The sequence below is a fragment of the Heteronotia binoei genome, chromosome 1, assembly GCF_032191835.1.
Source record: "Heteronotia binoei isolate CCM8104 ecotype False Entrance Well chromosome 1, APGP_CSIRO_Hbin_v1, whole genome shotgun sequence".
Classification (NCBI taxonomy): domain Eukaryota; kingdom Metazoa; phylum Chordata; class Lepidosauria; order Squamata; family Gekkonidae; genus Heteronotia; species Heteronotia binoei.
The window spans coordinates 60,997,832-61,011,132 of NC_083223.1; the positions used below are offsets into that span (position 1 = coordinate 60,997,832).

The 13,301-nt window shown below is 43.0% G+C and overlaps 1 protein-coding gene across 2 annotated transcripts in view; it reads left to right on the plus strand.

The window, feature by feature from the left end:
- The first annotated feature begins 542 nt into the window (after positions 1–542).
- Positions 543–13,301, plus strand: part of AGPAT5 (1-acylglycerol-3-phosphate O-acyltransferase 5) — a 47,580-nt gene continuing 34,821 nt past the window's right edge. Inside the window, exons 1-3 of one of the 2 annotated variants that reach the window (XM_060234979.1) lie at positions 543–1,344; positions 6,522–6,591; positions 7,968–8,083. In XM_060234979.1, the coding sequence (XP_060090962.1) occupies positions 1,126–1,344; positions 6,522–6,591; positions 7,968–8,083 (405 nt within the window). In that variant the 5' untranslated portion in view covers positions 543–1,125. The remainder of the gene's footprint in view (positions 1,345–6,521; positions 6,592–7,967; positions 8,084–13,301) is intronic. The other variant, XM_060234970.1, reaches the window with a different exon arrangement.

Consider the following 13,301-nt stretch of genomic DNA (forward strand, 5'->3'; position numbering starts at 1 on the left):
CAACTATTGCTTATAGTTTCAATTGGATGGTTCATGCCCCAAGCGGTGCTTTCACACCTCTCCCTGCCTTTTGTTTGAGTCCAGTGGCACCTTTAAGACCAACAAAGTTTAAAGCTGGGTATTAAACTTCATTGGTCTCAAAAGTTGCCACTGGACTCAAACTTTGTTCCGTTGCTTCAAACCAGTTCCACTGTCTACCTGAATCTATTTGGCAAGCCGAAGGTCCCAGGTTCATCTCCAGGTTCTGGAGGGCTCAAAAGCTTTGTTGTATAATTTTTGGTTAAGCAAGAGCACAATGCAACTTTTTTCACCCGATCCATACGTCTTTTTTTTTTAAAAAAAAAGCAAAAAAAAAAAAGCTGAAGCCCAGTCCCTTCTCAAAAAGCAACCCTATAGCGATGCACCTATTTTGCCAGAATTGTACTGACCTCCCCCACGCCCCTCCATCTTGGCGGGAACGGCCCCCTGCGCTGAAGTTGCACAGAATCTCCTATCGCTCACTAAGCCCCACATCCTCCCAGGCGTCTGAGATGAGCCGGGGAGGAAGGACTCCAAGCTGGCGACTGCTTCCACAGACCCTGTCGGCATTTGGCGCCTTTCTGAAAGAAGGCTCCTCGACAAGAGCGGGGAGCAGAAGAAAGGAGAAGAGAGGCGAGGAATCCCAGCTTATAGGGCGGGCTGATTCTTTCGTCCGGCGGCCTTGCTAAACCCCCGGAAGTCTCCCCCGGCTCCATCAGCGAGGCGGAGCTACCTTGCCGCAGGCGCCTATTTCTTTCCCAGGCAATAGGGTGGGAGGAAGGGGCTGGGCACTTTCTAAAGGGAAGCGGCGCGGCAGCAGCAAGGAAGTCTGTCCGGAACTAGCTCTCGCCTGGCCCGCCTCTTTCTCTCCCGCTCGCTAGTGTTTCCTCCTGCCTCGGCCGGTGCCGGCCATGCGGCTGGGTGGCGAGATTCTCGCCCTTGTCTGCTTTAGCTTCAGGGGCAGGAGAAGTGCCTGACTGCCAGGGCTGGTCTGCTTCTTCATGTTGCGTGGCCGGTGAGAAAAGCAGGCAGGCGACGAGGTGGACAACCCAGGGGCGCGGGGAAAGGGGAGGTCTTTTTTAAAAAGGAAGGAGCCCTGGGGAGAAAATGTTGCTCTCTCTGGTGCTGCACAGCTATGCCATGCGCTACGTACTGCCCGCCGCTATGATGATGGGCACCGCCCCCACCTACCTACTGGCCTGGGGAGCCTGGCGCCTGCTCTCCGCCCTGCTGCCCGCCCGCTTCTATCACCAGGTGGACGACCGGCTGTACAGCATCTACCAGAGCATGGTACTCTTCTTCTTCGAAAACTACAGCGGCGTACAGGTGACTTGACTGAGAGAGAGAGGCATTGTCTGAGGGCAAGCCATTGGGGAGGGAGAAGAACTTGGTCTTGCCCAGGGGTTTATGCACAATTTTGTGTTACAGCTTTGGCACTTGGCTCAGCATCTCTCTTCTGATTTCTTGGGCACAAATGCGCATACCTTAAAAATGTTGATGTGTGGTTTTGCATGTAGGTTTAGGAATGTGTGCCTCTTGAAAAGTAGGGGTAGAAGGCTCATGTTGCTTTCAGAAAAATATGTGCACAGTGATATATGTGTGTTCCCTTCAGGCCTTCACACTTGGTAGAATATGTAACTGAATAGGTACACCACATGTGAGAGCTAGCCTTCTGTTTCGGGGAAGAGATGCTAAAGGCATTTTATGTTTGGATGCTGACTCTACTTATACTGTTTGCGTCCATGTTAATGTGAAATGGGAAGGGCAGTTTCATAGAAGTGACTGTACATTCTAGCTGGGTTTACATCTGAAATACAGGTATGGAATGGGAAAACATGGAATAAATGAAAACAGCCTCTTGTAGTGATCATTTTAAAGTACTACTGATACTCAAGCCTGTTCAAAAAGAAAACAGGCACTCCTCCCAGGAAGCCCTAGTGCCCCATACATGTTTGGAGGTAGGAGGGAAATGCAACACATACTCAAAAGACATGTATTTGTAAAGGAAGTTGTAGCTCACATAAAAATCCCTCCTCTTCTATGAAAGTCAATGATCTTTGGTAAGTCCTTTGTCAAGTCATCCTACATTAGGCTGTGAGGATTTTTTTTTAAAATGACCATAAGCAACTTTAAGCACTTACTGGTTCCATCTATTGAGTTTAGTTTTCAGTTTATCAAATGTTTGAGGGAGGGTTCGGGTAGAGGGCGGAGAATTTGTCATTCCACATATTCAACAATGTTTGGTGGTTGAACTTTGAAACTCTCCTAGGGAGCAGCTCTGGATGGCCTAAAGGTTTTACTATATTACCTTTACAACAGCATGTGAGGTAGATAAGGCTGAGGAAACAGAGATTCTGGCCCAAGGTCACTCACATCTTTATGACGCTTTGAGATTTGAATGTGGGCTTCCCAGACTGTACTTCCAACATTTAACTACTGTGCCAAGGTAATCTTGAAGATTGGTCATACCTAGAAAAGTAGTGTATAACTAATGAAGTTATTTACTCCTAGGATCCTCACTACCAACACCTTTTCTGGTGTCCAGAAAGTATTTTTAGAAAGTGGGCATGGCCAGGTAAGATTTTTGCCCAAGAAGGGTTCTGATTGGCTACTAGAAATTTGATTGGCTTTGCAGATTTTTAGAAGTGTTGCTTTGACAGCTGCTGCCACCATAACGCAAGGATCTTCACTGTGTGGCTGAGGATAAGCTGGGGCAACCATTTTGTTTTTCTTCTTCAGGGGGACACTAAGTTGATTAACGAAGCATACACAAGAGGAGAGGGGGGCAGGGGCACCACCACCATGGCCTCTGCCTAGTTAAGGCCCTGCTCCACCTCCTGCACCAGCCAGTTTGCCGCTGTACCACCCATGCTGCGTCACAATTCTAAAGGTGCCCACAAACTCAAAAGGATTGGGAAGGCCTGATTTACACATATTCACACAAAGTGTTAAAAAGCATGAGAAAGGCTGTTTTAAAGTTTGAAAAGGTGCAGAAAAGAGCAACCAAAATGATAAAGGGGCTGAAGCAACTGTGCTAACAGTTAAAATGCTTAGGGCTGTTTAGCTTGGGGAAAAAGGTGAGCAAGGGGACACATGCTAGAGATCTGTGAAATTATGCAGGATGCAGAGAGAGTGGACAGGAAGAAGCTTTTCTCATATTGGTAATACTAGAAACTGGGGTCATCCACTAAAGCCAAAGGGTGAGAGATTCAGGACAGACAAAAGGACTTGCTTCTTCACACAATACATATTAAATTGAGGAACTTGTTGCCCCAGGATGTGGTGATGGTTGCCAACTTGGGATGCTTTAAAAGAGGAGTTGACAAATTCATGGAGGAGAGGGTTATCAGTGGCTCTTAGTCATGATGGATATCTGCTTCCTAGTTGTTGAGGAGCACAACCATGAGGATGTTGTTGCAGTCATCCTGCGTGTGAGCTTGTTAGAAGCAACTGGTTAGTCACTGTGGACAGAATGCTGGACAAAGCGGGCCTTTGGTCTGATCCAGCATGTTCCTTATGTTCTTAGTGGCTTTCCTCAGTCTTTCTAATAAACCCTTCTGTATGTCTTTGGATTGCGTCTAGAACATTCATTCTGCCCTTTCTGTTTAGGTGCTTTGGGCAGCATGGATTGGTTTTTCCTTCCACACATGAAGCTGCCTTACACTGAATTGGAACCTTGGTCTATCAAAGTCAGTATTGTCTACTCCAGGGTAGCCAAATTTGCTTAATGTAAGAGCCTAATAGAATAAATGCCAGAGGTTTGTGAGCTTCAAGACAAGGCTTGAGAGCCGCAATACAGGAAGGGAGGGAGAGGTGGAGATAAAGCAACTTTAAATGCGTTGTTCAAGCTAGCCGATGGGGTGGGGTGGGGGCTTCAAGAACCTCATGATACGTGGCTCACAAGCCACAGTTTGATCATACCTGGTCTACTCAGTTTTATGGCAGTTTCCCAGAGGCAGAGGTCTTTCACATCACCTTGATCCTTTCAGCTGGAGCTGCTGAGGAGTAAATAAGGACCTTCAGCATGCAAAGCAAAGCCTCTTCCCTTGAGCCACACCTTTTCCCCACAGGTAGGTTAGACTGAAGACAGTGACTGGGCCGGAATTTTCCAATGAGCTGTTGTGGCAGCGTGGCGATTCGAAACCAATGTTTCCAGATTGTAGTGTAAAACTAAATTCAACCTGATGAGTCATGAGCCTCTTATTCTTATTTCAGATTTGATTGTGTACTGTAGTTGTGTAACTGTTAATATCTGGTAACACAGAGTATTTGGACCCAATTACAGTCAGAGTAGAGGTTGCAGTCCTTTTTCAAGGCTATTTTCATCAGTGATGAAAATAACTCTGACTTGTCACTTGTGGCTCTTTTGTGTGCCATTCCTCAATGTGGCATCTTGTTGCATGTTTCAAGAAGGTCAGGAAGGCTCTTGCTTGAGGGCTTTTGCTTGGCAGGTGGTTCCCACCTGGAAACATCTGCCAACAGAGGAATAGGTAAGCTGTGAGTCTCCTTATGGTGCAGGGCTCATGCCAGGGATGTTAGTAAATGTTTTGATTGATGGCGACTGAATTTGGCTCTGTGGAAAAAGTGGAGTACCATTGCTCTAGTTCAGTGGCACTGGGGGTTTTGCTGCCCCAGGCTGCTCCATGCCCTGTCCCTGCCGTCCAAGGGGGGGTCTTTAAATGGGGGGGAGACTGGGGCTGTTTCTGCTGCCTCCCTGCTAGATGGCCAGGCAGCAGAAGGCCAGTCTGCCTCCCCCTCCCTTTAAAGACTCCCACCAATCAGCTGGTCACCGGGAGTCTATAAATGAGGGGTGGGCTAAGGATTCAGCAATGCTGCTCCTTCCACCAGCCTGGGACCCGGGCAGATGAAAAAGGTGGTGTGGCCTCAATCCAAGGCTGCCTCCCTTGTAAGGGGAGGAAGCTTCGGAGTGAGGCCCTGGTGCCTCTTTCGTCCAGCCGGGCTGCTCTGCCTCACTCCGTGGCATTCCGCGACGCTGCTGCTAGCAGGCCACTGACCAGTGCTCTAGTTCATATAAGTTCCTACTAGTTAAGTACATGCATTTGGAATCGCTGATTATAGTTTAGTAGCTACTCACCACTCTAACCACCTTTATGTTCACTGTCAGGTTTGTGAAAGGTCAGTTTAATACCTTTTCAAATGTACAGACGTGGGGAATTCCATAGGAAATTAGTGTTTGGATCCCAACTAGATTTTTGCAGTCATGAGGCGGGGAAGGGGGGCATGATTCTCCACCCCTCGTTCTATTTGAGACTTCAGATTCCTCTCGAGCTGTTTCTGGGGGCTCCCCATCCCCCCTGGAGCAGCACTTCAGAGTGTTATTTAGGCTGCCACTTGAGCAAGGAATCAGTAGAAATGATCCTCAGCCCACAGAAATCTATGATGAATCCAAACCATATCTGCAAGATTTTCAAAATTTCCATTCTACCTCATTCATTATACTATTTATTGTAAGATCAATTAATGTACTCACTGTAGGAATAACTTTGTGTTGAGGTTTACTGGTGTCCCTTGCTTGTCCAGAAAACTACTGTAAAGCCATAATAGCTTTATATTAATCTTGTTTGCTAATAAATTCAATTATGGTCACTTTTTAGTATTAATGCTCTTCAAAGATTTGGAAGCAGACTTGTCGGCAAGTAAATGTAGATCAGCTGTACTGGTAGCAGATGTTCCACATTTTGTTCACCCAGGCACAAAACTGATGTTTTGTCTTCCTGTATTTGAGCAGGCCTGTATGAAACTAGAAACCTTAAGGTCAAAGGATTCTGCATCCTGTTATCCTGTGCCGGCCCATAGTTCAAGTGCTTTTTTCATCCCCTTCCCCTCATTTATGAATTAAATCCAGTTTCAGTCTTTTTATAGCTGGTGTTGAAACACAGTATCTTTCCACTGATAGAAAATAAAAAAAAATGTGTGAATTGGATAGGATAAGTTCTTATATGTAAATTCTGCTAATTACACGTAAATGTATTTCTCCCATAAGGGCTAGCTGAATGGTGTAAATAAAGAAGGCCACTGTGAGTGGTTTTTTAACTTGAAAAAGGGACTTGAAGGTTGAGGTTTTGGTGAGTACAATAACTTCACTGGGAAGAAAGGAAGTTTTTAAAAGAACACACTAGTTATTTTTCTGTATGAGAGGAAGTAAATATTTATACAATCAACTATTTTCTTTTTAAAGTGCTTCTATAAAGTAACCCATCTTAGCTGTTTCTCACTTAGTTATATAGGCAGAGGTGAGCCCTTATTGTACATGGCCATGGTAGCTTCAGTGGTGTATCATGTGACAGAGGGATCAAAAATAGCATTTGGCCCAAGAGAGAAAAAGTGGTAATACTGCTATTTTTACCTAGATTTGCCCTGAAGTGGGTCTTAATAAATTTACATGAAAATTTAGTTCATTAAATAGTTGATCAGTAGTTTTAAATGTATTCTTTAACTCCTCTCTGAATAAATGTGCTAATGAAGTACTTTTTCTCTCCTAGGTAATTATCTATGGTGATTTGCCAAAAACAAAAGAGAATGTAATATATATATCAAATCATCAGAGTACAGGTCAGTATATCCCCTCCTCAACTGTAAGAAATTTTCAGTTGAAAATATAATGGTACATGCTGAAATATCCCAGATTTAACTTGAAATACAGATCTCTGTGGTATTAAATTTGTGTATTATTCATTACAACTCAGAAGAGTAAATTCCTGCATGATGGGGCTTCAGAGTTTGTCTGCAGAAGTGTCCCTGCTTGCTGCCTAGCAAGCTGCCTTAAAATCGGGGGCGGGGGAGACTAGGAACAAATTTTGAAGAAAGTAATCTTGTTAGGGGTTGTAAAAATAAGAATCCCTGCTGGACACACACAAGGCATTGTCTTTCAAGAGCCAGTGTGGTATACTGGTTAAGAGAAGTGGCCTCTAATCTGGAGAACAGGGTTTGATTCCCCACCCCTTCACATGAAGCCAGTTGGGTGACCTCTCTCATCCCCACCTACCTCACAGAGTGTTGTGGGGAGAGGAAGAGGAGGTGATTATAAGCTGCTCTGAGACTTTTCTGGGTAGTGAAGAGTGGGGTATAAAACCCAACTCTTCTTTATGTAAAATATCTTTATAGATCAGGACCCAGATTCTCTGTTAAGAACTCTTTCATGTTTATTGTTATTCATTGATTTTGAGGTTATTAATTGCTCAGTTTTGAATCTGGTTTACTGGTTCACATCAATCAGAGCACTTTGGGAGATTTTTGTAAATGCAGAATAATATCCTGTAATAAACTTGAGGATGCTTTTAATCTATGATCCATAATATAAAGGTGACTTATTATGGCAAAATGTGTTGTGATTAAGCCCGATTCTTAAAAGCGTTGGTATAGGAGTTTGTGTCATGTTAGGACTAGGGGACTGAGTTCAAATTCTTCCACAGTCATGAGGCTTGCTGAATTTCAGGTCTGTTCTCCTCTCTCCTACATATCTCACAGGGTTGTGAAAATAAAATCAGGAGGGGAGTGCCATGTATACAGCCCTGATATCCTTGTATGAAGACCAGGATGCAGATATCATATGCTTGTTATACAGATAGAAGAGATCAACATAGGACTGAATGTTGAACTGTGTTGTAGACCATACCTGTTCATAACATTTTAAAAAATAGGAATTGTGGAAAATTAGTATTCAGTATTATCTTTGCAGTGTAATGCTATGAAGAGTTACTCCTATCTAAGCCCTGTGAAGTTAATGGACATAATACAGGAGTAACTCTGCATAGGATTGCGCTGTTAATCCAGTGGTAAAAAGAGCTTGCTTTGCATTGCTAAAATGTTTACAATCAGTACAAGACTTCCCATGGAAATTAATGTAGAACTGTTAACCTATACTCTAAAAAAGTTTTGTATTTTATTGTTAGGTTATATGCATAAACATTTGTCTTTTATCTTTGCAGCTGACTGGATTATAGCAGCTATGTTGGCCATCAGGCAGAATGCTGTTGGACATGTTCGATATGTTTTGAAAGATGGGTTAAAATGGTTTCCTTTGTACGGGTGGTATTTCTATGAGGTAAATCATTAACGTATTCCCATATCACATTAAATAGATGCCTCTTACTGTGTGTTTTTGACTTCAGGTCTTAATATTCACCTGGGAGTAAATCCCAGTGATGTCAATGAAACTAGTTTACAAATACGTTGCATCTGTACTGTCAGTTTTCCTGATAGTAAGAGTGTGTGTATCGCATTGGTCAAGTACTAGTAAAAGATTCTTCTGGCGGGCTTTGTGATAACTGGCCGTATCTGTCTTTATGTTAGCTGGCCATGTCTGCCTTTATAGTTAATTAGTAAGTTTTTTAGTCACCACTCACCTGAAGGGTCTCATGGCAACTCACAACATTAAAACCAATAAGGTAGAAAGCAACATAAAAATAAATAACAAATATAAAATACTAATATTAAAATATGTCGCTAGCCCTATGCCACTAATAAAACAGCCAAGACATGTGGTCACCCTCAGAGGCCAAACTAAATTCAGCCTTGCATGCTCTGCAGAAACCAAACAGGTCTGGCAGGACACTGGTGTCATCCAGGTGTGCATTCCATGGGTTAGGGGCCACAACTGAGAAGCCGTTTTCCCCGGTGGCAACCATCATGGGGCAAAGCACCTGCAAGAGGCCCCTAGACTGCATGGAGATGTAACGGGAGAGGTGGTCCTGTAGGTATGAGGGTCCCAGACTGTTAAGTATTTTGTGATTAAATGTGTGCGTGTGTGTTTCTGTGGATCTCAGGTTGGTATCATTTTGTCAAACAGGAGATGAGCTCACTTAATTTGATGTGAATGTTGTCTACTAAGATGATATATGCCTATGTCCTACTTGATGAAATATGAAAGCTTATTAATGTTGATATAGAGAATCCTTGGTATTTTAGTTCTGTAGACTCCTTAATGGAAGTGGAAAGGCATGTTTATTGGATAATTATTATAGCATGGATACATAACATGGTAGCAAAATTGGTTGTCTTTCAGAAGAACAGCAAGTGAATAAGACAATAGACAAAGAACTAAGTGCTTTTGTAGTTTTGTAGTTCTTTATCACAGTGAAAAGTGGATAAAAGACCAATCCTTTTTCTATGTGAACTATATTTGCTTAGTGCATTCTTGCATTCTCTACCTTTTGGTTGTTTCTCTTTTAGTTGAGCTTCATGTGCGTTTCATCCTAATAGATTGTCAGGGTGATCTAGCAAGTTAGACACAACAGTTGCAAGTGAAGTTTTAGATTTTCAAAGACAAAAGCCATGTGGGACGGTCTGTAGCAAAAAGGAGAATTCTGCAAAAAAAACCCTAGCTAATTCTAGTTTTATGTTTACTGTCTGGGTGTTTGTAATGCTGTTTGGAGAGTAGAATGTGGGAGGATATGTAGATGCAGGGCTTTTTTTGTAGGAAAAAATCCAGCAGGAATTCATTTGCATATTAGGCCACACCCCCTGGTGGCACCATTGTTTTGCGCAAGATTGTTTTGTAGAAAAAGCCCAGCAGGGATCATTGACATATTAGGCCACATTCCCTGACACCAAGCCAGCTGGAACTGCATCCCTGTGTGTTCCTGCTCAAAAAAAAAAAGCCCTGTGTAGATGTATTATTAATTCAGCTTGTGAATGATGATACTTACCAGTTTGGCATAGTAGTTAGAAGCACAGACTCTAATCTGTGAGAACAGGGTTTGATTATCCACTCCTCCACATGCACCTGCTGGTATGACCTTGAGTAAGTTGCAAGTTCTTTCAGAGCTGTTCTCAAAAGAACTCTCTCAGCTCCACCTACCTCACCAGGTGTCTGTTGTTGGGAGGGGAAAGGAAAGGAGATTGTAAACTGCTCTGAGACTCCTAGTAATGGACAGGGTATAAATCCAGTCTCTTCTTTTTAAGTAAGTGTTGCATTATTAAGGATATATGCAGTTGACAGTTTTCTTATCCTCCCTGACATGCCAAATGCTGTTTTATGTTTTCACACTTCCTGCTCTTCCTGTTGATGCTGTCTCAGTGATGTCATTTACACTCAACTAAAACTGTCCAGTGACAATTAATTACAGAATTGTGATGGAATGCACATTTCCGAATTCTGCTAAACATCCTGTTTATATATAAAATACTGAATATGTAGAAAGCAGATAGCAGAAAACAAGTTAGAGGAAAACTTATTGGTAAACACATCCTGGTTTTTGATTCTGTACAAAACAAGTCCTTCAATCATTACAGAAAGAATGTGAAGATCTAAGCTTGTGTTACCAGGTTCCTCAAAGAATAGTCTGGTACATGTTTAAAGTATTATTATCCTCATCATCTCTCCCAGAATCCAGGCTTAAGGTGATTTGCAGCAGTATAAACCCAACAAAAACAATTAAAACCAAGGAAACAATAAACAAGTTTTAAGAAAATGGCGTCCCAGTCCTGATGGTGTTACTATCTTGTGGGGAGGGGTTGGAAAAAGGTGGGAGTGCTAGGTGGAACCTTTGCTGCCCTCCGCCAAATTCATGGCAGAACATCTCTGCCTTACAGGCCCTGTGGAACCATAATAAGTCTGGATGCAGGGCTTTTTTTGAGCAGGAACGAACAGGAATGCAGTTCCAGCTGGCTTGGTATCAAGGGGTGTGGTCTAACATGCAAATGAGTTCCTTCTGGATTTTCTCCTCAAAAAAAGCCATGTACAAAGCAGTGGTGACAGCAGGGGGTGTGGGCTAATATGTAAATAAGTTCCTGCTGGGCTTTTTCTACAAAAAAAAAAAGCCCTGCCTGGATAGAACTTGGCAGAGAGTTCCACCAGGCTGAGGCCAGGGCAGAAAAAGCCCTGACCCTGCTCAAAGACAGCTGGATGTCTCTTGGGCCAGGAACCAACAGCAAATGTTGATTATCGGAATGCAAGGCTCTTAGGGGTATACCAGGAGAGGTGGTCCCAAAGGTACATAGGTCCCTGGCTGTTAAGGCAGCACCAGCACTTTAAACCACTGGGAGCCAGTGCATATCCCACAGTGCAGGAGAGATGCACTGTGCTCAATAGATCAAAATCTGCTAGTGGTCCCTGGTCCGAAAGACATCCAGCTGCCCTCAACCAGAGCCATGGTGTTACCCACCCAGGCTCCAGTCTGGTGGAACTCTCTGCCAAATAACATCTTTGCCCTATGGGACCTGATACAGTTCTGCAGGACTTGCAAGGCAGAGATGTTCTGTCAGGTATCCGAGTGAGAACAACGATGGTTCCATCTTTCTGGCATACCTACCCCTGCTTCCCATGAGGCCAGTGACAGTATTAGGAAAAATTCATCTTCTGGTTACTGTTTTTTTATTGGTTTCAGTTTGTTTTTTATTATGTTTATAATGTTGTACACCACCCTGAGCCCAGTTTTCTGGGGGAGGGCGGTCTAAAATCAAATTTAATAAAGTAAATTTGCTCAGATCTCTTATCTTAGTCTCCTTTCTTTGTGCTAAAGCACTTTAAAACTGCATGTACTGAAAGTTTTTTTTTCTGAGATTACTTCATTAGAAAACCACATTGCTGTTAATAATAAGCATCAAAAGGCTTGCGCAGCCCTACTTTTGAAATTATATGATTCAGCAAAATCTTTATTTTTAACGATTAAGGAGATGAGAGATATGCTTGGGGACAGACTTATCTTTATATAGCTTTTATAAAAATTGAGAGTTTGTACGCTGAGCACTAAAGTCTTTGTGTACCATCCACCCTGCTGCATAATTGTCTTCTTCATGCTGAAGTTGGTGTTAGGCTTATTGTTTGGTGACCACAATAGATATGCCAAGGACCTTGAAAGATGACTTTCAAAAGTGGTTCAGGACTTCATAACCACCATGACATCTATGGAGCTGTCGCACATTAACTAGGCTTATCCTCTTAAGGCTATCATTTTGTCATTAGACATTGACAAAGTGTTTGACAGGGTAAACACATCAGGGTGCACCCCAGTTTGTGCTCTCCTCCAAACCCGGCAGCTGGGCGGAGGAAGGAAGAGGCTCGGTGTTGCTCAAACCCCCTATGGGGGGGCACAGCAATGTGGGCGGCCTGAGGTGGTAAAAATCCCAGCGTCGCGCCTGGTCATACGCATGGTTTTTTTCTGCCAGAGCCCACAGGAGCAGAGCTCCACCTGGGTTGGCCAGGGCTCTGTCTGGCCCAACTCATCATGCAGCAGCCACATGCTTCCAGACCAGGTGCTGTGGCCTAATATACAAATGAGCTCCTGTTGGGCTCTTTCTGCAAAAAAAAGCACTGGTCATACATGTGAACTCTATTAGGATGTATAGGGTTTGGGTGCAAGTTTCTCAGAGCAATTGGTGCGTTACACTCCAGTCCCAGAGCACAGCTATGAGTTAACAGTTCTTATTCAGATTTTGCAATTAATAAGGGGACAAGACAGGTTTGTCCTCTTTCTTCCCTGTTATTTGGACTGGCAGTAGAGCCTCTGGCCTCGGCTTTTCACTCATTGATATCAGGGGTAAAAATCAAAGATAAGTAGTACAAAATTACACTCTTTGTAGATGACTTGATTTTATATGTTGCTAATATTCTCATGTCACTGAGAGCTATCAGGAACGCCTTAGGAAAATATAGCAAGGTCTGGAGTGAAGCTGTAAACAATGAAAAAACAGTAGTATTTGGCTTTTCTGATAAATCAACTGAAAGACTTGTTGAAGACAACTTTCTGTTTTAAGTGGGTTACTGGCAGTTAATGACATTTAGGATTATATATTCCTTTGAACCTGCAAGACCTTTTGAAAGTTAATGATTTGGTGTTAGAAAAGTCAGTAGCTTCTGAATTATGGCAGTGGAATAAGTTATTTCATGGTCAAGTCCTTTATTATTCCAGATTTTCTATTTTTATTCAGAACATTACCAATATGCATATTCGATGCCTGTATTACAGAATAGCAGGAGGTGCTCAAAAGCTTCTTTTGGAAATACAGAAAACCGTGTATTTATTATGATTTAGTCAAAAGACCATCCAGACTAGGTGGTTTAGGGTTGTCAGACCTGAAATTGTACAGTGAAGCTGCACAGTTGACTAGCATTATTATATCAGATGAGCTCTGTAGTGATTGGGTTAATACAGAGCAGGTCTGTACCTCCCCTCTAACAGTGCAGGAATGCATATGGGCCAAGCAATCTGAGAGACACAGGAGAATGAATGAGAAGATATAAGAGATTGTAAAGCATTCTGAGTCTGATTCAGAGAGAAGGGTGGGGTATAAATTTGCAGTTGTCGTGGTCTTACAGACAT